Source organism: Juglans regia, chromosome 2, assembly GCF_001411555.2.
Source record: "Juglans regia cultivar Chandler chromosome 2, Walnut 2.0, whole genome shotgun sequence".
NCBI lineage: Eukaryota > Viridiplantae > Streptophyta > Magnoliopsida > Fagales > Juglandaceae > Juglans > Juglans regia.
In genome coordinates, this window is record NC_049902.1 from 18,992,658 (window position 1) to 19,017,982 (window position 25,325).

General features: G+C 33.5%; 1 protein-coding gene and 1 non-coding gene across 2 annotated transcripts; both read right to left on the reverse strand.

Annotated features, from left to right (window-relative positions):
- Nucleotides 1-1,860: 1,860 nt before the first annotated feature.
- On the reverse strand, nucleotides 1,861-12,939 carry LOC108989941 (O-fucosyltransferase 29). The gene is made up of 9 exons (XM_018963718.2): nucleotides 12,350-12,939; nucleotides 12,103-12,193; nucleotides 10,818-10,894; nucleotides 10,536-10,624; nucleotides 10,225-10,414; nucleotides 9,758-9,939; nucleotides 8,355-8,457; nucleotides 7,157-7,485; nucleotides 1,861-2,775 (listed from the first exon to the last, which is right to left on the reverse strand). Exons 1-9 carry the CDS (start codon nucleotides 12,659-12,661, stop codon nucleotides 2,409-2,411), a joined length of 1,740 nt encoding a protein of 579 aa, XP_018819263.1. The 5' UTR covers nucleotides 12,662-12,939; the 3' UTR covers nucleotides 1,861-2,408.
- Nucleotides 12,940-24,505: 11,566 nt separating this feature from the next.
- TRNAY-GUA lies at nucleotides 24,506-24,598 on the reverse strand. The gene is made up of 2 exons: nucleotides 24,562-24,598; nucleotides 24,506-24,541 (listed from the first exon to the last, which is right to left on the reverse strand). It is a non-coding gene; the product is annotated as a tRNA-Tyr (tRNA).
- Nucleotides 24,599-25,325: the final 727 nt, after the last annotated feature.

The following is a 25,325-nucleotide window of genomic DNA, read 5'->3' on the forward strand; positions in this document are numbered from 1 at the left end:
AGCATCGGGCTCTAGAGGGAAGAGAGAGAGAGAGAGAAAGAGAAAGGGAAGATAGAAAATTGAAAGGAAGAAAGGAAACTTTTTTTCGGATTCACAGGCGAAAGAAATGGGAGAAAGGGACAGAAAAGGAAGAAAGGGAATAAAGGTCTGGGAGAAAGAAACGAAATCATGGATGAAAATGGGGAGAACAGTTGGAAGAAGTATTTTGTAATAAAATAACGAGGATAGATTATGAACAAATTAAATTTCTTGTAGCTCAAAATTTGAGTTTTCATATTTATCGAATCTAATGCCAGCGTTTTAATTCCCAAACCATTCAAATTTTAGAGATTTCTTCATTTTATCGAGACCAATGCCAATGCTCTAAGAGATTTAATGTCTTGTCCATCTATCCAATGACTGAAACAACAACATAGTTCCAAATATATATTTCCTTCAAACTACAAAAATAACGTTTTGTTAACTTAAAAAGACTTTTGCGTTGTATATGCTATTGTTAAGATTCTGTCTTCGAAGAGCTTTTGTTACGCTTTTTTTTATACATGTTGTTATAAAATGATAATGTATTTTTATTTGGAAGATTTTACTTAATTTTGACACTTTTTTAGATGAATTGCTACTGTAATCCGCTTCTGTGAAGAGATTTTACTTTTTGGTAAGCATTTTTTTTTCTTCCAACCGGACGCTACATGCAAGGGGCATACATGCCTTGCATGTAGCACCCTTACTAGTGTGTATATATATATGTATGTATATGAACCGGTTTAGTCTGAAGTTGGAAAAAGCAAACCGGAACCGGACATGTTTGGAACCGATTTTGCAAAACCGAAAGCAGTACTAGGAGAGAAGGGCATAAAAGAAAGAGAGAAAGATAGGAGAGAAACTCTAATGTTGTATTGATTTTGCATAATGGGAGAATCCCCTCGTACATGAGGATATACACTCCTCTTCCTGTAACAAACTTTCCCTGAGCATCCACAGGATTACCATACGTAATACCTAATTAAAAGATACATTTGTAATTGGATCTCACAAGCCTAATTACTAATGGGCCGGAGGCCCTTCAGCAAACTTCAAATAACACTACTACTACTACTACATACTGGACTTAATGACAGAGATAGACTTAGCTAAAGGCTTAACAATCATGTAAATGGTTGCCTCTGTCGGTGAGTAGCCTAGACCGTCATAAGATGAATGTTTTTGTAGATTTAGCAATAGAGGATTCACCTGGCTAACGGTTGGATTGTGGATGGATAGGATTTTGTCATTCTCGGGTTGAGTCAGTAGTGCAATTTGTTGAACTTGTGTTTTACTCCGGCATCCATTAATTTTGCTATTAAAAATACATTTTAGCCAGTGCTCTAAATAAATAATTAAGAGCCACATTCTATTTATAAAAAGTCAATGATTTTTCTGACTATGTGATGGAAATGCATTACACGGGTTCGGGGGGTTTGACAGGGTTATAGACATGTTGTATTTGCACAATCTCCGGAACTTGTCAATATGAAAAAATGAGAAATGATTCTTGCAGTCATGTATGCAAGCATCATGTAGTCGTTTTGAAAAAATTGAATAAATATGAAATCCACATAAAAAGAAGTTAATTTTTTAATAATAGACCCCACCTTTTTCAAAGTGACTACACGACTGTATGCAGCATTATTCAAAAAAAATATATCTATAAACATAAACATCAAAAGTTCGTTAAAATTTTTGATAAGGTTTCAAGAAATAATATAAAATATCAATTTTGTCAATATTAAATAATTCGTGAATAAATTAAAAAAAAAAAGGTTATATTTACAACCCTTATTTTAAGCCGTGCCATTGAATCAGTTAGTGACAGAACACAATGAAGCAATCAATTAAATCAGTGCTATAATCTAAGAGAAAACGTCCAAATTGTGCAGAACCGTGGGGTAGCCCATGGTAACCGATACATTTACTTATACACTGAATTTGTAGAAACTGAAAAATAAAGTCGTCACACGATAAACATTTTGTTAACCCAATACTGCAGTTGTTATGCTTCTCGAATACCCTCAGCTATGTACCTAAGAGAAACTGTCTATAAACAATTGCAGTTCATCATTCCTTTCACGCCTATACATGGACCATAACGGTCAATTTAGCAATCCAAACAGAGATAAAGAACACCAACTAGATGTCATGGTCATGCTTGAATGCTGTTCCGAGTAAATTTAGCCCTGGCATGACAAACCAAAAACATTGCCATACTTGAATTGAAAGGGCGGGAAGAGCCCCGCCGTCTCTGGTATATTTAGAACCAATTCCAACTACCACATTACCTTGGGAAATTTCTTTTTTTTTTTTCCCATCTCTCCGCCATTCCTTTGGTCCTCATCTCCAATCATCTTAAAGAAATGCTTTGTCTTCATTATCTACCCAGGCCGTCGGCTCGAGCCATGTTTCTCTTTTTTGGTATTAGTAGACTCGCTCACTTGATTCTTATCATCGTATGTTGATTTAATCTTTGTTACAGATCCCATGGCAACTTGATCTGAGAGATGATACCCATTGTAGATGGTGCCATTATCATTGAACGGTTTCTCGCAGACACAAGAGTATGGAAATTCCTGAAACTCTCCTCGTCCTAGTCTCATCTCATCTGGATCTCCCATGAAGCCTCTTTGGCATGACTTTACCTTTCTTGCAAATGTATCCCAATCCATCTTTTGCCTCGCCATGAACAACGCACTAAGCTTCTTTGCATTTGGTCTTATGGTCCTCTTATGACCCATATACCTCCTATGATACATGAAATGTAATTAACAAAAAATAGTTCAGAATGTACCAATACAAGACTATACTAAACAAGCAGAACATTCAACAACAAATAGCAAAATAAAGAAGAGGATTACAACAACAACAACAATGACAATATAACGGGCAAAGCAAAGTCTCGAGTTCTGTCTGTTGTAAGGTAAAAGCATGGGTTTCAAAAGTAGCCTTATCAAGCAGAAACTAGTCATCTCCACATCCACAAACAAACATGTTCCGTAGTTATTTAAATCTAAAATCTACAACACTTGCAACTGGAGGGCACCTACCCTCCTTTCTCACCATTTGTGCCCTATTTGTATCTCGTGAGGAATCAAACAATCCAAAGTATATCTAAGATAACGGCTAATGGTATTGAGATAATGCTTGGTAGCTTGGACCAGGGTACACAATCAAATGAAAACCTAAACTCAGGCTTAAGTCTTTTTTTTATTATAACAGCAAGTAAATCTAGGAAAAGTTTTATATGAAAAGGTCTACTTGAGGTCATCAAAATGTAACAAGGTCCCATTTTTTCCTAAATTTTAAAAACAGAAAGGTTCGAAATTCGTCCTTGAATATTTTGATTATGAGCAACGTTGCTTTTCCTCTAAATTGATGAGACCCTCACCAGGATTCATCACGAAAGATGTACTTATTCCATCAAATTGCCCTATGAAATTGACCAGTAAAGGAAATTATCTCTGAGTGGCTGGCCCCTTAAGTAAGGATGATTGGAAAATCTTTCGGACCGCCAGGCTGCTCAGCCTATTGACATAGCACCTATTCACCAATTGTCACTATACAAGAGTACTTTGAAGGAAATCAAGCTCGCCTTTCCAATCCACACCTTTTAGTTGCCACTCCCATCTCTGAATGAATAGTCATCCTCAACCTAGCACCTACTCTTAGGGCAGGTTGGGGGCATGGGATGAGACATAAAATTATCATCTAATCTCATTTTATCTCATCCCCATCTTATTCCCAAACATAATTCAAATACAAAATTTTCAAACTAATCATTACAATTTTTTCAAATTTTCAAATAAAAATAAAAAACAATTCCAACTTTTTCAAATCTCAAATAAAAAAAATATTATAAAACTATATTCTTAAAATATTTTAACTTTATAATATTTTTTATTCAACTTTTTCTCTCTCCTTTCCCAAAACTCAAAAAATACTCAACTCAAAATATCTCACTATTATTCACAAACTATCTTACTATTATTCACAAAATTCTCAAATCATCTCACTCTCCAAACTTGCCCTTACGGGTTGTTTGGATGTTGAGATAGTTTCATCCCATCTCATCCCATCTCATCTCATCTCAACATCTAAACACCACTCAAACATACACTTTTTAATTTTTAATTTTTAATTTTCAAATTTTTCATCTAATCATTACCTAATCATTACAGTTTTCTCAAACTTCCAAACAAAACACAAAAAACAATTCAAAATTTTCATATCTCAAAACAAAAATAATATTAAAAAATAATATTCTAATACTATTTTAACTTTATAATATTTTTATTCAACTTTTTCTCTCTCCTTTCCCAAAATTCCATAAAACATCATAACTCAAACCATTTCACTACTATTTACAGATCATTTTACTACTATTTAGAAATTTCTCATCTCATCTTATTCCCCAAACATCCTCTTAATATTTATCCCAATGACACCCATTCTTTTACCTTGTTTGCAGCTGTGGAAATGGATATGACATGGCTCCTACGAAATCAAGTCTAACTTGGCCAATCCTTCAGATAGGCCTGCTACCCACCCTCTACGAGCAGGTAGTTGACCTATCCAGCCCAGGCACCCACCCCAGCCCCTGCCCACGCCCCTGCCCTAGATCCTGTCCATCCATCCCCGTTGAACGGGCGGGTGGGCAGGCTGCTCAGCCTATTTTCCCAAACCCCGTATAAATCTTTCGAAAGTCAAAATCAACCAAATTCCAGCACAAACTTTCTCAAAATAAAAATAACAAACCCAAGCAAAACATTGATCTCATCGAAGGACTCGGATTTTAGACAAATGTCGCAGATCCGACACCAACGGCATTGCAGAAGACGAGACCCATGGCCACGGTTGTGGCTCCACACCTCGGAGAAGACGTGACCCATAACCATGGCCACATGCCCGTTCGAGTGGCTCTGTTCTCATCAGTCATCAAGGGGCTCTGTGCAGTCTATTTGAGTGGCTCTATGCTCATCAGCATTGCGAGTGGCTTTGCACATCAACGTCATCGAGTGGCTCGGCTCATCACCATCGTCGAGGAAGAAACAAGAGACTGGCAGAGATGATAAGAGACAAAGATGAAAAGAGGGCGAGAGGGTAGAGAAGGAGAGAAGGAGAATAAAGAGTGTCAGCTGAAAATCAGGTTTTTTTTTTAATTTATACATGTATGATGGGTGAGCGGGTGGACTACCCAGCCACTATAAATGTTTTTAAGTTAGAATCTGCCCAACGGGCCCATTGGGTGGGATTGCCCACCCATATCCCAGCAGGTTGGGCAGGTCCAGGTGAACCGCCGCCCACCCCTACCTTCAGACAATTTTGTTTGGATAATAAACTCAAAATAACTCATAGGGAGCAACTCGAAGCATGACAATCCTCCACCCCGCAAGCAAGAGTAATGGGCACCTCCAGCTCTGCAGACCCTGAAATTCAACTTCAATGCGGCTGTTAAAAAGGGCTTTCTCATGTTAGCTGCAGTCTGTCATAGCTCAAAGAACAAACTTCTCCATGCCTAGACAGAGAAATGCCCTCCAGATGAGCCTAGCATCGACAAAGCAACCATGGCTCACCTTGCAGTCTTTGGTTCCAATGCCCAAAGAGTCAACAGTTTAATCATTGAAGGTGACTCACTTGATGTCATCACCATCATACAGAATAAGCACCTAACAACCAATTGGAAGATCACCTCCAACATTGGTGACATCCACACCACTCTCCAAGTCATCCCCCCTCCAAGACAGCCATTAGAGTTTAACATGGTGCCAACTATACGGCGCACAACCTCACCAAATAGCCACCTCCAGTTTTGTTACTTGCATTCCGTTTCATGTTCCCTGCTCCCCATGTCATAGATTCTAACTGTCCCTTTGACCCCTTTACTTAGGGAAAAAAGTAGATGGCATTGAAAATATTGAGACAAGCTATAGATCAAAAACTAATGTGAATGCACGATTCTGATAAACGGAAGGGCTCACTGCTCACTTATCAAAAAAGAAAATGAAGGGCTCATTGCTCGAAATAACTAAATTGGAACCTACAATATATTTCAGAAAGTTAAAGTATAGCTTAGCTAAAAGACAAAAAGAAAAGAAAAGAAAAACATACTTTGAAATGAGGACCAAATTTAGACACATCAATATTTGACAACTTACACAAAATTCAAACCCATATATCCCCCATTCTTTCTTTCAACCATGTGTTATCTTTAGGGAGACCTCTTTGATTACTTTGACCTCGAGACATTTTCTCCACATAGCTACTTTTCATCTTTTTTTCCCGTATCAGCCCGTCCAAATTTATTAATAAGTATATGGATTTCATAGCATTATAAATGAAAAATCTTATAGCTTTTCATGATGCATCTGCTCCATTTGGGCCCAGCATAGAGCTTATTGGCTTTACTAATAAAAAAAAGCTTGTGCCAACCAAAAACTCATGTCCTTATTTATCCCCCTCATGTCAGAACTGGGAACCTATATTGGTAAGACTCACGTACAGTATACAAAACAAGTGATGAAGAAATTGTTAGTGAGGGGTAGCTTTAATCTTAAAATGGATATATGTTAAGTAGAAACTCCCTCGTAAACATCAAGTATTATTGTATTTCACCTAGAGTACAAAAAAGCTATCAAAGGAGGCTCTTTTCAAATATTTTCTTCTTCTTTTTTCTTTGTGGAAAGGATGCAAGAGTTGGAATGGTGCTTCAAGTTTTCAGTCAACTGGAAGATTTTGACGATGTGACCTAGTTTAGTTTATCAAATATCATCAGCAGGGTAATTGGAAGCCAGGGTTCAGAATCCATCTTCATGCTAACTAATGCCTAATTATTGCCTAGTAAAGACAAAGCCAAAAAACAAATCAGTAGAAAATACTTTCTTGAGTTACCTGCTCAACCGTATATGTTTCTGCAATGAAATTATCATCCATGAAGTGAGTGCATTTCTAATTATATTGATAAGTAACAGGTAATTCAAATCAGTGCATTAGTAATTATCACAGGAAAATAATAAGAAAATCAGTGTGTGATATCCACTAGTCCCATGGCGTGTTTGATTAATGTAGTAGAGTTTGCCAGCATCAGCATCCTTGGTAATGAAAAAAAAAAATGAACTGGATTTCTTACCTTCGACCAGCAAGAACCTTGGCCATATTTCCATTGTTATTTGTGACAAATACATCACTTTTGTCACAGACTATGTAATCAATGGCAGCCAAGCGGGAAGAGAATGGAAGAAAAGGTTTCAACTCTTCACCAGCGAGCATCTCCTTTGTATAGAAGTTTGGGAAGAGTTCCCTGAGAGGCCGCAGAGTCTCTTCTCCACCATATATTTCTCCAGATGCAACATAAAGGTAAGTGTCATTTGCAAAACCAAGTGCCCTCAGCATCAAACCCACTTCATGAGGAGTAAGTGGGCATTTCCCTCGCTTCCGCTCTCCCTCGGGGCTTAAATCCTGCATAAAAAAACAAAAGAATGGATAGCATGTACTTCAGATTTAAAAGGAAAATATATGATCTTTTTTACAGGAAACTACAAGTCACAGCCCATACAAAACTAAGCATGTAACTCGACCCTCCACCACCCCCATCCTCATCTATTAGAGCTATATGTCATTTGACACAAAGACCATTGTTGAAAATAAATAGTTATCCATTTTCTTCAATACAATGTTAGAAAAAATTGTTCATTTCCATATTTTTTGTGCGCTAAAGATAAAACATGGTCTCAGATCTTTGATATAAACTTAAGCCTTTAGGATAATTGGTGAGTTAAGACTTCACAAGCATGGTACTTCTAGTCATTGGACAACAAGGTAATGCATGCACATTATAAAGAAAAAAATAATCATAAAAGGAATAACCAGATTTTATAAATAAATATACCTTATATAACTAAGTTAGCATTATAGAATAAAGAGAATTATAAAATAGTGTTGATGTTAGCATTTTGATCTCTAAAATCTTGGTTGAGCAACTTAATCTTCTATCCCCTTAATATCCTTAGTTTATATGTTAGTGATGAGAAACCTCACAAACTTTGTTTGAGTGAATGGAGGGACCAAGGACTATTTTTATAGTGTGCCAAAGTAAAAGGGCATAAGTTGATCAAAGAAAAAAGTAAATTTTAGGAAAACTAAAAGATTACTCATTTTAAATAAAAATAATAATTTAATTATATACATTATTTTTCATTTATAATTTCAACATAATGATATATATTATTTAGTTTTTACTTAATAATAAAATAAATGGGAAGTGAATGATGTGGCTTTGAAGGATCAAAGCTCTATGCTTTATATATATGTAATGACAGCAATCTCACCGGTAATGTAGCCCATCGTTTTCTAATTTCACCAAGCTCATATCTCTCCTTTTCACCCCCACCATAGTAGCATCCAGAAAATGCTAGCATATCAGGTTCAAACCTGTCATCAAAACAGTTTCAATCAAACCAATGGATCCATGGAAAGAATATTCAATTTTATGTATAAATGTGTCTGTGGTTAAGGATGCATGCCTTCCTGAATGAATATGTTTGTTTAACATTTTTCTGTAGAAAGATATGTGATTCAAATCCTTGGTAACTTGAAAGAACTTAAAATAGAAAAAACATGACAAAAATGGAACATTTTATCCAGCTATCTAAACAGAAAACAAACACAAGAGCACCCTGCATATGAAAACAACTACTGCAGGATAGTACATAAGATGCATTTTAAATAGATGAAGTAAAGGGTGGGAAGAAAGGTGCAGTCTTATCATTAGCTCTTCTGATTGGAATATTTGAATGTCAGTACCCAGTGCAAGGTACGGGCGATCTACAAATAATTCAATCTAGATATTCTCTGCATATAAAATATTGACTACATGAATTTTAATTTTTAAGGTTGTATTATCTTGCGGCAGTAAACTCCGCCAGAAATTGAATTTTTTAATAAATGCAGCCCTGAAGAGCGTAATGCCTTAAGAGAATCTTCAAAAAGGGGGAGAGCATTATGCAAAAGTATATTCCAATAATTTACAAGGTGGTAACAATAAATCTGCAAACACGGCCTTTGATGAAAGTAAAAACAGAGTGGAGTTCAAAATGTCTGAATGCTCATAAATTCTGCCTTCCTCTTCCATATATGTGTGAGAAAGGATGGGCCGGTAAACCATTTGTTAAATAATAAACACAGTTGTATATGTATATATCAGAGCTGTATCCAAGCTGGCACTTCATATATACAGAGAAGTGTTTTATATTAGTGTGAGCAAGCACCAAACAAAGCAAACAATCCCCACTTCCTTTCTCGAATTTCCATGGTTGTCAGACAAATCTATGTTAACCACCATAATCATTATGAGCATCCAATGAAAAGAACGGTTCTTTGTTTTAGACTTACTGCAATATTGATGAAAACATTATACAAATTGGTCAAGGTAAAAAAAAAATGATCAAGGTAAATAAGGAAAGTTCTCAGATACAATGTAGGATATTTGTTTACTAATTTAATTAGAAAATTTGTTTTATCTGATTTTATTGCAACCTAAGCAACATTCTATTGATTTTCACAAGGCAATGAAAGTGTTGTAAAATATAGATAAATGACAATACTGAGGTGGGTTACATTGGTCACAAATGAATGTGCTCTGTTTCAGCATCCAACCTCCAGGAACTCTACATGCCAATTAAATTTCAAAGTTAGCAGTCCAATCTTTTAACTGTCAGTTACAGGGACAAACCTCAAGTGAACTGCAATAAAACGTTTTGCCATCTCTTGCATTCTTAAAACAAGTTTTTGACCAAGCCCTTTTATGGGTTTTGTGAATCTTAAAGCACGATAATTAACACGGCAACGCAACTTTTGTAGCTCCTCATCAAGATTATTTGCAAGTCTATAATCAAATTTTGTCAATTGCACAACCTGCAAAATTTACCAAGAGTTAATTGCCTCACTGCAGCAAACCATAACCAAATCAGCGTAAGTAACTCTAAAAGACCAGTTTAGATCAGGGATTATAAAATTAGAAAACATTACCATAACACCACATTGACAGTTTTAGAGGATTAAACACATGTCAGAAAAATCAAGTGCTTGAACTTAGACACTTGAGGTTGTGCTGAAAGTGATTTTGAAACCAAATGTTCTTTTATGCATATATCAATCAATTTAAAAGCATGCCTTGCAAATTGAGTAAAGTGGCCTTACACGTCTCTTCAAGAGTAAAGGGAGAACTTGATCAAGATAATATTCAGGGGCAGACTTCCTTGGGACACGCATGCTATAAGGAGGTTTCTCCATTGATCGCATGACTTTATCAGGAACTCTTTTGACAATAGTCACATCTTTTGCAAGGGAAGAGATGAACCAATCAACATCAAAAATGCTGATGAAGTCACTGCATGCCAAATGAGGTGCTCTTGGTAAGATAGTTATAGTGAAGTTGAAATATCATCACAATCATTGGGTAAACAATCAAAATCAATTAACACGGCTAAGGAATTAGAATCCCCACTTACCTATTATCCTTCCAATAAGAATGATGATCCAACTCAGGTACAACTAATGTAGCATTAAGAATGCGTGCGACAACTACAGCATCTGTTATCTGAGCGCAGGAAATATATTGTCATCTCCAAAGGCTAACGTGTTAATTGTTTGGTAGCCCAAATTCATTAATTGAAACAAATAAGGAAGTGAAGATGCAAAATAATTCATATGTAGAGTTAATGAAGCAAATTTATATCTTCTACAAAAAATTTCAGGTGAAAATGTAGTACAACAAAAGATCTTTCACTTACTCCTGTTCTTTGTTGGTTCAGCCCTCCACTTGTTGCAATAAGTAAATAGCCATTTGATGATCGCTCACGAACAGCAGCTATATTTCGTATTAGCAACATTAGCAGAGAAATATATGAGCATATAAAAGTATATTTCGGATGTCAGACTAAAACCAACCCCGATGTTGGGCATAAGTATTGTTAGAGCATCGATACACACCCACACCCATGTGTGTGTGTGTGTGTGTGCGCGCGCGCGTGTGTGTGTGTAAGTATATGTGTGCATGTATCTATATGTATGTATGTATATGTATATACGTGTGTGTATATAGACAGACAGAGTGAGAGAGGAGGAGAGATTTTCAGAAAACGTAAAAAAAGTGCAGGAGATGCTTATGAAAATGGTCTTATCATAGCAGCAGAAAAATGGAAAAAAAATACTGCTGTAGTGTTACACTGCAAATTGTGCTGAAAAAAAAGTAGCATCAGAAATATTTTTACGTTTAAGATGAGTATTAACAACAATACACATCACACACAGCCGCATTGAGTAAAAAATGTGTAATGTTTTTAAAGACAGCAAGAAGAAGAAACTCAGCTTGTTTGACCAGCAAAGAATTTTCCATAAAAAAAGACAAACTTAGGTAAAACTTCACTTTGCACCATGAACTACCACTCAACATCTAATTTACCCTCCAAACTTTCAATTTTAATAAATAGCACCCCCAAACTACCAAAACATTGCCTATTAAAAAATAGCAAAAAGTTGCATGTACCCTTATCTTGAGAAAAAGGAAATAATTCGGGAAATTGTACTTAAGACTGATTTGCATGTGGCAAATACTTCAATTGAAAGTTTCAAGCGGACACTAAAAGGGGACATAATTCAGTGGTGCAAACTGAAGTTTTCCCATAAGCTTAAGTGCATTTGAGCAACCTTCAAACTAACAACATGAGGAGCAAGGGTGGTAAATTGCATAGTAGTTCACTTAAGAAGAAAACTCCCTTTCTAACATGAGTGGTCTAGTAGAACTCACTCATTGCATCAAAAGAATATGATACCTAACTAATTAGGCCAAATCGATGTTTGATGGACCTAAAAGAAAGTTTAGTGAAATTGAGGCTGGGATTATCCCACTATGACTTCTAAAACCAATGTTAGAATATAAAATTATAGCTAACAGAATGGTACTTACAACACTAGTACAGTGCATTGCAGGACATTGATATGTACTAATATAGCTCCACTAGTTTAAGTAATTACGGTAAAAACCTTCCAATGAAATTAAAAGTAAAAATAACTTACGAGCAAAATGCCGCCCTCGCTCGCTACAGCCATAGAAATACTTTGAATATTTGGATTTCCATATATCAATTGGCTCACGCCGACCCCCATCCTTTATTTTCCACAAATAAAAAATATTAGCGTAATGTCATAAAAGCAAAAGTCTTCAAGGTTTCAAAACTGGCAGAGCTAATGACACATAAATATATCCCAAACCAAAACCATTTCAATTCAATTCAAACAACGACCGTAAAAGAAGAATTTTTACCAGCCTAGAGTAGAAGCTTCGGTTGACTAAGCGCTGCGAGTACCATTCAAGATCAGAGGCGACGTGGCCGGTGAAGAGCGAAATCAAGCCCAAGCCGAAGAGCATCAACCCGCAGACGAGCGACCAGGAGATCGGCTTCCTCTGAAGCGGCGTCGTCGCAGTCGATCTCCAGCACGCTTGCAGCTTATTGGCATTATCATCATCATCATCATCATTATTATTGCCGTTGCTACCGTACCCGTTCAGGTTCTGTAACAGAGCCAGCTTGTTCGCCGATATCAAGCTTAACCTCCAGGCCTTGGAGACGCCCATCAAGACCTAGATTCAGCCAATCACCGGATTCCACTACATACTTAACCGAAACTCCATTGCAAGAATCTGAGTCGGAGGTCCGGTGATAATCAGAGCGGGAATGAAGTAAATGCGGAGGTGAGAGGAAGTTGAGGGAACCCTAACTAAGTTTCTCCGTGGGAATGAATCACTGTGAGGGAGTGAAGTGAACGAGTGAGGTTTCGACAGAGGTTTGAGACTTGAGTGAGAGACTGTGAAAATGTGTGCAGGACTGGAGAGTGAAAGGGAAATGCGGAAGAAATTAGAAAACAGAGAATATAACTAACCCCAACCCAACGGTGGCTTCGCTGACTCCGTTTCGGGTAATTGCTGAATTTCTTTTCGGGGCAAAGTTGAAATTCCGACGAAAACATCTCAATTCTATACATCCCATCATTATTCTATTTTTATCTTATTATACAAAATACACATTTATTATTATTAAATAATTTTTTATTAGATATTTTTTATTATTCAATAATAATAAATATATCACATTTTATATAACGAAATGAAAAGAAAATGATGATGTGATGTATAACATTACTCATTTTAAATTATATTTTTATATTAAATAAATGAGAAATAATAATTACAGTAGTGAGTATGCAAATATCATACAATCGTTTTAAAAAAATTAATAAATAAGGAACTTATATGAAAAGAAATTAATTTTTTAACAGTAGACCCTACTCCTTTTCAAATCGACTGTACGATATTTACATACTCCACAACTGTACTTAACATTAATCTAAATAAATATATACAAGTTTCACGAGTACAAGTCTAGGATATTGGTATACTTTGAATTTGTACAAATATTATTGTTATTTATTTTATATATATTTTTCATTTCAAGTGATTGTTCCAGTAAATCTATAAAATTATTTAAAATGTATCACGTCAATAAATATGATTATGATTAGAAAAAATTAAATAATAAATAATATTATTTTTTAAAATAATATTAAATGTTAATTGCTTATATAAAATGACACTATAAAATGCGTGCATTAACCAATAATTGTCATGGGATTTGAATCATAAAATAGGTACACATTTAATTGAAGTTGTAAGCCATTCATCACTTAGGCCACGTTTATCATTATTGACTGGTCATTGACGTTCAACTAATGTTCTAGCTACTTGCAAGAAAAACCATTATCACTCTTTAATACGTGGCAAAGTTTCGAAACAAACACTGGGTTTTGATCCGAAAAAATAAAAATGGTCCCTGAAATATGAAACAAATAATAATAATAATAATAATAATAATAACAACAGTCCTTCAGTTCAACCCCTTCTTTAATTCCTCTAAAAATTGAACTTCCAGCTCAGCAAATTTTCAATTTACGATTAAGAGTATACGTGGCATGACAAGTGTGCATTAAAAAAAGTCAAAAAGTATAAATACCCATAAATCATTAATAAAACATAAAACAATTAAATAACCCAAAAAAAAAACTAAGAACTATACATAAAAAAGAAAATAAATAAATAAGAACGATATTTTAAATCTTTTATATCATGCACTATTTACGTGATATAATTTAATTTTAAAATTAAAGTTAAATTTTAAATTTTATAAATCAAATTTTATTATTGAAATAATTTGAATTGTGTGCTCCACGATCTAACTAGCTTAATAATAAAATAATTCTAAAAAAAATAAATTGTGTAAAAAAAAATCCAAAAACATAGGCAAAACAAAAAAAAATAACCTTAAAAAAAGAGGCACTAAAAACAAAATTCATTAAAAAAATAGAAAATTACACTTTAAACCTTCAAAATTATTCTGGAGTGAGAGTGATGGGTGAGTCGATCGATATATTTTGGAGTGTGCGGTTGTTATTGATTTTAAATTCCCATAGGAAGGAAGTTAGGGCACACAGATCGCTGGGGACATGAAACGATGGTACCCACAAACAAACATAGAGGACGCAGAAGCACTGGTCATATGGTAAAGTTGAATCATCCTTTTGAGTACGAGGCCTGGAGGGCGTTCCGCCCTTCTTGTTTTTCCACGACCGTCCAATGTGTGTTTGCCACGAAAGGGCTGATCCATGATGTTCCTCTTCTCCGGTGATGTTGGTTGGTGAGACAGCCGACCACAATCTATTCTATTCACACCTATGGTACATCACTTTTGTTTTGTTCTCAGGCTCTGGTCAGTGGACAGAAAAAAATAAAAAAAAAAAAGACAGAAATTTTTTAAATGAGAAATATGAGATTTGGTAAAAATAAAATTTATAAATTGATGTGTTTTCATATAACAGATAAACATTATTATATATATTGGCTTGATCCGTTCAAGACTTTACTATGGGTTATTTTATATGAAGCATGATAATGAATTATCGATAAAGTATCAAGCTTCTTCAAAAAGTAAAAGTTTGAATTATGAGTTACAGTAATTTTAAGTACAAAAAATTTATTTGCACTTGGGAGGAGTACCCCCCCCATACACAAGCCTCCACGTGGATAAATGAAACTCTACGTTTCATTTGCAAATTCTCTTCCCTGTTTCAACTTCAAATTCCCTTCCCTTCGACGCAACACAAAGCACATCTCTGCATTCATTTTTACATACAAAGAATGTACCCATCCCAAATGAAGAAGCTTCGCCACCAGAACCAAAGCCAAATACCAAGCCAGTACCACCATAAAAAATCTAGAAAAAAAAAAACTGCATAAAACAAAGTTGTTCATACCCACGATGAGGAGGAAAATGAAGAGGATGAAGATGAGATGGGGGTTCAACGGTTAGCGGCTTCTTGCGCAGTAGAGCAGTTTCAACGGCACGAAGACGAGATGGTTGATGCATGTTGCTCAGATGGCCAAGGAATGAAGAGGATGAAAATAAGTTCTGAGATGCAAAACGGGGATGAGTTTGGTGCATGGGAATTGGGAAAAACCTGTGAGAAGTTGCAACAGGAATACCAGAACAAAGAAAAACCTGATCTTGAAGCCGACATAACCTACTTTCTGGTACTTTACAGCTTCTGCAAGAGCCAAACTAATCTAAGTTTCTATGAAAATAATAGAAATTTTCGATAAAGATGGAGACTTTTGCAAGGGGCTAGAATTTGAGGTAGGTGAAAAGCGTGCTTGGCAGAGAAAGTGTTGGAAAAAATATGATTTGCAGGAACAATGGAACGAGAGAAATATATAATGGTTTCTCAAGACATGCTTTGTTTGCAGATTAGTGATCGAGTTTTTTTATAATTAAAATAATAATATAATGCCACGTCACACGATTCCGCAACAGGTTCCCAACGACGGGTACCTATAGTAGAATTGTTTTAAGTATATCTTTAAATTTTAAGATGTATTGTTCATCTTCAAAAGTAATATTTTATTGTAAAAATTATGCCAATTGTTTTGCTTTTTAGTTTTCATTTCTCAAGATTTTCACTTTCCTTGAACGCTCTTTCACTTTTATTTTGGTGTTCAGTTTTGAAATATTTGAAGGAAGAAATATTATTATTAATTAACATATAGTTAGTGTAATTGTAAATTATAAAAAAATTAAAAATATTATTATTAAAAAAATAATATTATATTATTATTTTGATTAATCCAATATAAGATTATGGCTAAGGAGATTTTAGATATATAAAAAATATTTTTTTTTATCAAAATTTAAAAATATTTTTGATGAAGCGAATCCTACTGCTCAGGCCACATATTTGACCTAGTAAAAATATTAACTGTCTCATTCATCCGTTGGATCTTTTGGGAGCTTCGGATTTTAGTTTAGAGCGACCAATAAAGAAAAGCAGCTTTCGAAATCATATATATTTTCTAAAGAAAAGTTGCAATCACAATTTAATTGGAGGTTGGGGTGTGTCTCTCGCAGAATCTTTTTGAAATCGAGACCTTTTCTTAAAAGACACAAAACAATGTCTTTGATGGGAGGATTTGTTTGCTTATACACAAACAAAAGTGGACCCAAGAATATTAATTTGTTTAAAAGCTATCAACGCTCTTTTTTCTGAAAATTACATCTTTAAATTGTTTGTAATGAACATCGTCGTCTTCACTCGTCAAAAGTCTATGAGAAAAGTGTATAATTCAAACTACTAGAAGCTCTTTCTCTTAAAAGAAAATTCTCTCTCTCTCTCTCTCTCTCTCTCTCTCTCTCTCTATCAAAATAAGGAAACACTCCTTTCCTCTATTCACTATCCTCCTCTTTTACTACCGCATTGTAAAACTAATTTGTCTTTTCGTTAATTTTATTTCCTAACTTTTTTCTTGTCACGTTGAAAATACGATATGTGGTACTTTCCGGCCACCCAAGTGATGTACGTGACCCCTTTAAAAAAATTCAAAAACCACTGATTTATAACCTCCTTGATTGGTATTTCAAACAAAGCAGCGCGTGAGTTACACATGTCAGTTAAAGTTACGTGTATGCTTGATGCATTATTGCATATTCATGCAGGTTAACAATATACAAGATGCACCATTCGACTCTCTAGTCTCAAATCTTCTAAAAACAATCTTCGCTGCCCATTAATTATCAATGCGTAAACCACATTTGCTAGTATCCAAATCTCCAACAAATGTGTCAAAATGGTTATTTGTAGTGTGCCAGTTGTGGCTTTTGATCCTTTTTTTTTTCCTATTCTTTTTTGTTTCTTTTAACTATTAGAAGCACTATAATGAGATGTTTGTTTGGGACATCTACCTCTTCCTCTTGTACTTCTAATTTTACTTTATGGCAATTTCCTTATAAAAGAAAAAGTCTATGAGAAACATTTTTCCCTTGAATTTTTTAAAATTATCATTTTGCTCTAAGAACTTCATAATTTATCAATTACTTTATATTTTCATTAACTAAAATTTTACTTTGTATGTGTCTTATTATTAGAATCATTCTTTCAAAATAAAAAAGAATCATTTAAAATATACTAAACTAATTTCTTAAAAGACAAGACAATTAAAAAGGCATCTTAAAATTCAAAAATATCAATTTCTTGAAAAGATATAAATTCAAGGTTTCAAGAAATGAATTGAAAAATAAAATTCTAAAATATTTCAAAAAAAGGCAACCATTGGCGGAGGGAGGACCTTCCCCCTCAGCATTGGTGGCCAACCAAGGTGCATTTTTTTTTTTTTTTTTACTTATAGTGATTAAGAAAGTATTTTTTAATGATGTTGTAAATTTTTTATTTTTTTAAAAATATTTATGATGATTAAAAAAATATATAAAAAAAAAACAAAAAAAAAATGAAATGAACTACTCAGTAAAGTGATTCGGGCTACTTCTTCGGTAGCTGTAGCAGAACTCTTTAATATATTATAATGCTTTCGAAATATTGTGTTTTTTAGGTTTTTTTATGATTTTTTTCTCTATTTTCATATTTTTATTTATATGTGCTGACACGCATTTCTGTCATTCTTTTGATTTGTTTAAAGTTTTTGGGGCTTTCAGTTTTCATTTTTGTTTTTCGATATAATTCTACTTGTCTATATATTTTTAAAATGATTTTTCAAAACAAACGGCACTTCTTGTTGATATTATTATTATTATATTTTTTTTATGGACAACCAAATTAAATGTATAATGATTCGTACAAGTGCCCGTTGAAGGTAATTAGGTAAGTCCTAGAAGAAAATGGATAATGAGATCCTTACATTTTATTTACTATTATTTTACTTTTCAGTTATTTGTTTTGCCTTTTATTCTTTGAATTCGGATTAATAAATCTAAGAACATAACCTTCTTGCATAATTTAAAAGAAAATAAATTCAATCAATCAACGCAATCATGTAATTTAATTAAAAATAAATTTAATTTTTTAATAATTGACTTTATTTTGCTTTTTGATTTTCAAAAACATTGTTATAAAGAAAGAGGCTCTTTTATTACGTTGATTGATTGAATTTACTTTTATTTTAGATTATACAAGAATGTCATGTTATGGGATTTTTAATCCAAATTTAAAGAGTAAAAGGAAAAAAAATTAACTAAATAGTAAAACAATAGTTAAAAAAGTGTAAGAGTATCATGGGGTATAGGTTTTGGTTTAATTCAGCAAGTTAAGAATACTTGAAAGATCTCGTTTGAGACATACTTTGCATATGATGACGTGGTAGACATTGTTAATGTCAAAAATTGCACAGTAGATCGGAATAAAAGAAAGAGTCATTCCTTATCTACTGAGGTAATTCAAGACTATATAAGGTGGTTTGAAACTCATATATATATTCTGAGATTGTATCCTAGAGAAGATTATCCTGAATTTTTCGTTCTAAGATTGAAAATGATATCTGTGTTCTCGTAATAGTTGCTTAGCCGTTTGGAAGAAATCACTTTTTCATCTGTCTTTATTCTAGCCCTTAGAAGTGGTGAGGAATGACAACTTTATGTCTCTTCTTACGTGTTTAATTTGCTTTCTTCTCATTTCTTCTATTTGACACCTCATTTTTCTTATTTCCTTCTTATCTGTTCTTTACTTTCTGATGTGGGCTGGGCTTGGGATGCCATAAGGGCAGGTATATTTTACTAGGACGACCTCATTGTTTGTTCCAAAAATCTAATCAAAATTCTAGACGAAAAATCAAACCCAACCAAATTCAAACAATCATCAAGTCCACGAAATCCAAGCCAGATTCGAAGCCAAAGCAAAAAGATGAACCAAACCAAGAATCGACTGTAGGCTGTAGCATAGGAAAAGAATTTGAAACCTAAATGAATAGATCCGGCTTGAAGACTAGAGCACATGAAAACCCTTGCCCTGCCCACCATATATGATAGAAAAAATATCTCTATCTCCACTTATTTCCATCCTCTCTAGCCACTCTAGCAATGCTTGAAAGATTGTGTTGTAAAATGTCCTCAGGGCCACAGAAAGAAATCTAAAGAGAGAGGAAGTTCATCAATCATCTTTGGTGATATTTCTATTCTTTCCTAGTTGCATCTCTCACTTCATAGCAATGTGACCACATCTGTCAAACTACCAATATTGTTTTTGTATTGAGTCCTGTTACGGTCCCGAATTCGAAACTCAAAAATTGTTCCGAAAAGAGTACATTTTTTTCTTTTTTTTTTCATGTATTTTTTTAATCATCATAAGCATTTTTAAAAAAAAATAAAAAATTCACAATATTATTAAAAAATATTTTTTTAATCATTTTGTAAAAAAAAAAAAAAAGTCTCATTCGGGACATTTTTAATTCGAAACCCAAAGCATTTCTCTTTTGTATTAAACTAATATCGTATGCTTTCAAATCAATGTTATGGTCGATCGGTCCTATATCGATAAAAATTTCTGCAAATAAATTTATTCTTTTGTTTTCTTAATTGATTGAATGAGGTAAGAACTTGGGCATTTCACTGAAAAATATGGCAACTGCATTTCTTCTCAATTGATTGCAGCCTGCACCATTCTGGCATCCAAGCCACATGGTGTGTGTATTTAAGGGACTATATTAGGCTTTCAGTTGGCATATTTAACACAAGTATATCATAAGTATTCAATAATAATTTGCAGGTTATCAACCTAATAAGATAATTTGCAGGATATCATAAGTATATCATAATTTGAGATGAGATGAGATGAGATGAGATATTTTAAATAGTAGTGAGATTTTTTGAATTAAGATGAGATAAGATGTTTGTAAAAAATTGTATGTTTGGATAGTGAGATGAGATGATATAGTTTTGACTTTTTCGGATTTGATAAAGGAAAATACTAAAACCACAACTTGGTATTCCCAACTGGGATCCCGACTGTTTTTTTTTTTTCACTTAATGATTAAATAAGTTTTTTATATTGATGTTGTGAATTGTTTTTTAAAAATGATAAAACAAATGCATGTAAAAAAACCAAAAAAAAAAAGAAGAAGAAGGAAACACATTGGGTAGGATCCCAGTCGAGATCTCCCATGTGGGTCTAGAAGCATTCTGTGATTAAGGTGTGAGTCTTTTCTATGATTAAGTAATAATTATGAATATATTAATAAAAATAATATTTATGAGTAATTAAAAAATTTATCATAAATAAATTTAAATCCCAAAATATATTGGAAAGTTGTTAGCCAAAATTACTCTATAATTCCAATAAATAACTTTTTTTAAAAAGATATTATTCTTAAAGATATCATTATTCTAAAAAATAATTTAAATCCCAAAATATATTGGAAAGTTGTTGGCTGAAATTTATAATTTTTTTATCTATTTATTTTTCTATATATAAGAAATCCATCATTTTTTATTAATTCTAATTATAAGTTATAATAATTTTGATTATTGTAATAAACAAGTATATGAATTATGTTGAAGATTTTTTTTAAATAATTTATTAATTTGAAATTTTCTAATAAAAACCCAAAATGCAGTTATTCAATACTCACAAAATTATCAATTTCTTTGTAAAAATATATTATTCTAATAATGATTTATTGATTATTCTATTTTAATCACAAATGAAATTTTTTTTACTGTGTGAAATTCTTTTTACTGTTTATGTCTAAAAGTAACAAAATGAGTTTAAAAACTTAGAGATGAAATAGAGATGTGAAATTAACCATTTGAATATACAAAACTATCTCATCCATATAGACCGTTTCATCTCATCTGGCAAACCAAACTGGGCTTGTGTTTTCCGTTAATTACGGTCTATGCCATCTCATTACGTACTCCATTGCATTTGCCCCATTAGACTTCCCCCATGCATGGTAAGATTCTCAAAACTAACTTGCGAAGTATCAATTAAACGAAGAAAAGAACAATAGTAATGGAAGGGCCCTGTCCAAGCAAGTTTGAAGAGAATTCAACTTGCAATTTGCAAAGTAATAAAGTTTAAACACTAGTGGACGTGGGCCTTGACGAAAAATTACATCAACAGAAAGCAAACATTTTACTAGCAGCCATAACACCCTTTGCCGGTATAATCCCTTAAAACCAATCCAACCCCTGCTTTTCAGTTATTCACAAAAGAGTAATGTCAGAGAGAAGTTATTATAACAGTGCACACTTTACACTCACTGCGTGGCTGCTTCTAATTGATTGTTCTCAACACTCACTTAGAGAGATGTATAGTCTAAATGATGCCACATCATATGTACAAAATGGATGCTCTCAATAATGACTTTTATCTATTTTTATTCTTCACAAAAACTGCCCCATCCACATCGAGTTTTAGAAACCCCGTTGGTGGTAAGTATGGCTACACCTATGTTTCTTCCGTAGCATGTGAAAACCTTAAATCATTGAAAACCTTAAAGATAGACAATGCATGATTCACGGCCTGTAATGGTTCCACCAAGATCAGGTTCTCCATTAGCATCTTGTTTCGCCTAATTAATTGAACTTACATTATATGTGAAAGTGAGACCTTTTTCATAAGTTATAGTTTATTTTTCGTGTCTAAAACATTTGAAGAAAAATGTTAGTATGACTTTCAAATGTGCCCGCTCGTGTATTTTATTTTATTTTTAACTTTTTAATAGTTAAATAAATTATTATTAGTGAATTTATATTTTTTTTAATGATTAAGGATGTTTAAAAGAAAAAGTAAAAGAAAAAAAAACCATTTACATATTTATTTAAAACTAAATTAAACTAGTTTTTATGTTTTTCAAAACACTCCTAATGTATCTTTTTTTAACTCTTCCACATTCTATATTCACCCTCATTTCGTAAAATCCTAACTAATATACATTTGAGTAAAATAATATATTAAACGATGGGCTGATTCCATTGCTTTTGAAATGGGTTTGGATAGTAAAAGCTCAATAAATTGGCAATTTTAACATAATGGATTAAAACATGCTACCCAAGATCCTAGCCATATTCAGGAAAGCTGACTACTTAATATTAAGTATTGTTGTTAGAGCATTCTCATTAGATTAGTTAAAAATTAAATTTATTGAGTATTTAGCTATTAGAGAATAAAATATGTTCACAATGAATTAGCTAAATACAGTGACTTTCAAAAGTTTTTCTAAATTTAAAAGTTACTGTATATACATCAAATACATATCTTATTAATTATTTCTCTCTCACTTTCTTTCTATCACATATTTTATCACAATTGGTATATTAATTTGATTTAGTAATATATTAATTTAATAAGAATATGATTATTAATTAATATATAATAGGTAGAATAGTAAAATATGATAAAATAAAATACATTAATAATTAAAAAAATTAAATATTTTTGAGATTATTAGTTATTCATTACTATATAATAAATATATGTATAATCTAATGTGGAGATTTGATGTGAATAACTAAAATCAAATTCATCTTATATTATTTTATTGTTATATAATGAAAAAATAGCTATTCCAATGTGGAGATTTATATGAATGGAATAGCCAATAGCCAAAAGTCAAATTTCTCTTACATTCATAAAAAAATATCCTTTAATTTTGGCTAATCTAATGAGAGTGCTCTTAGAAAGTAGCTACCAACCAGTCGGGTGACAATCCCTCTTTTACACCCACCAATAAGACATTGCTAGGTATGGGTTGCAGCAAATTAGAGAATAAATCGCATGCATATGATCACATTATTTTATTCTCTTTGCCTGATTTGTTCCCCCACCCTCTCCTCCTCCCCTACACCCGTCTCCTACTCTCCCTTGTCTCTCTGATCTCTCTCTGTAAAATACTCTCTCTCTCTCTCCTTAGAAACCCTCCTCTCTCCCTCCCTCCCTCTCTTCCGATTTGTTGCCCCTCAACCAGACTCAGATCATATCTTGATTTTGTTGTATTTTAATTTCTGTTTAGCTGCTGAGAAAATGTGAAAAATGAATGGATTAATATGTCATATAGTATGATTTTGTACTAACTAATAATGCAATGTTAAAACCCAAGACACCCTGAAATTGATGCTTGCACTTGAAATTAAGTTTTTAGCTTTTGATACCTGCACTTGAAATTCATGGGCATGTAATATAGGAACTTTTAGGACAACACATCACTTGTTGTCACAATTTTATAGAGAAGAAACAGACAATTTCCATAGTTATTTGAACAGTACCAATATACTATGTTGGTGGGTGGGTGGTTGTTAGTAGGAGATTTTAACAGAAACCATGAAGATTTCAATGTTGTATTGATTGTTGAAGATTTGCTTTTATTGGGTGTTTGTAGAAGATTTGTTGTATTGTTGAAGATTTGTTTAAGATTTGAACGCATAAGGTTAGGATGTTGTTATTTTGGAATGATGAAAAGGAAAAACACTAGCAAATAAGAGATTATTAGAATGTTTTTGTTTTGGCGCTAGGGAGAGGAAATCAGTAGATGCTGCTGGTGAGAGAGATAAAGAGAAAGAGAGGAGAGGAGAGGAGAAATGAGAGGGGAGAGTGCTCGGGGAAGATGAGAGAAATGAGGAGGAGTTATTCAATACACCAGTTCACATTATAAATTACATAAGTCTCACATTTGCAAAGATGTTATTGGCCAGTATAAAAAAGGTAAAGACACCCGACCGGGCTGAGTTTTTTACTTGTAGTTATTATCACCAAATTTTATAATTGGAAAATGTTAGAATCATAAAAAGATTTTATAAAAGTAAATTGACAGACTAACATAGTTTCATATGACACGTTAGATCTAGTTTACAATAAAAATATATTTAAAACCTAATGTATTATATTAAACTACGTCGTTTTGTGGGTCGATTCTTATAGAATCTTTTTTGTGACTAATGCATTTATCTTTATAATTATGATTTGATATATTTTTTTTTTCAAATTATGGAAATGAAGATATTTAAAAATTTAAAATGATCGTGAATTGGAATTGCCTGATTTTATTTCTTTTTAAACTGAAAGTGTAAAAAAAAAAAACAAAAAGAGTGACAATTCCGACCTGCCGGATTCGAACCAGCGACCTAAGGATATCTATTAGGAATATTCCCACTACAGTCCTCCGCTCTACCAACTGAGCTAAGGTCGGTTGTTGTGCTTTATCTCTCACAAATTAAATATATTCTTTTTTTAAATTGTATATTGCGTTGCATTGGGCATTGCCATCGGTCCAGCTTCCAGTTTTTTAATCACAGTCGTGGTTAGGGGAGACTCGTCGAATGTTCTTTACCAACTACTGAAATTCAGACTCTGTTGAAGCCTATGAATATGACCTTCCGGATGCCCAGGGCAGACAGAGTCACGCTCATCGGCCTCGGCTCTGGCTTTTATTCCGCGTCTCGGGCGTTTGAGTCCCAGTGTCCCAACTGCTGGATTAAACTCCAAGTTCCAAGTCATGTCTTGAATACTTTCCATAAAATTTTGGTTCACTGATTTGCACCTTAATTCTATCAGAATCTCACCGTCAAGATTGTACACATGTTTAATCTCCTCGGAAATGATTAACGTTACGCATTTTTCAAATGTGCATTGGACTCCTCCACCAATGGGATACAAATTATGAACTTTCATGCGGTTGTAAGAGAAGATTATGCAGTGATAGCAGCTATATGCGAGGATTATAATGGAAACATAGAGAACATATGGATAAAAAATCAACGTAAGCAATCCATGTGTTGCAGAAGCGAATGCTGCCTTATTGGCCTGTTAGGGAGCAAAGCAAATCGAAATGAAAGAAGCACAGATTGAAGATGATGCCCATGAGGTAAAAAAGGCCATCAACAATGGAGAGCTGCTGGAGAATTTATTAACAGAAG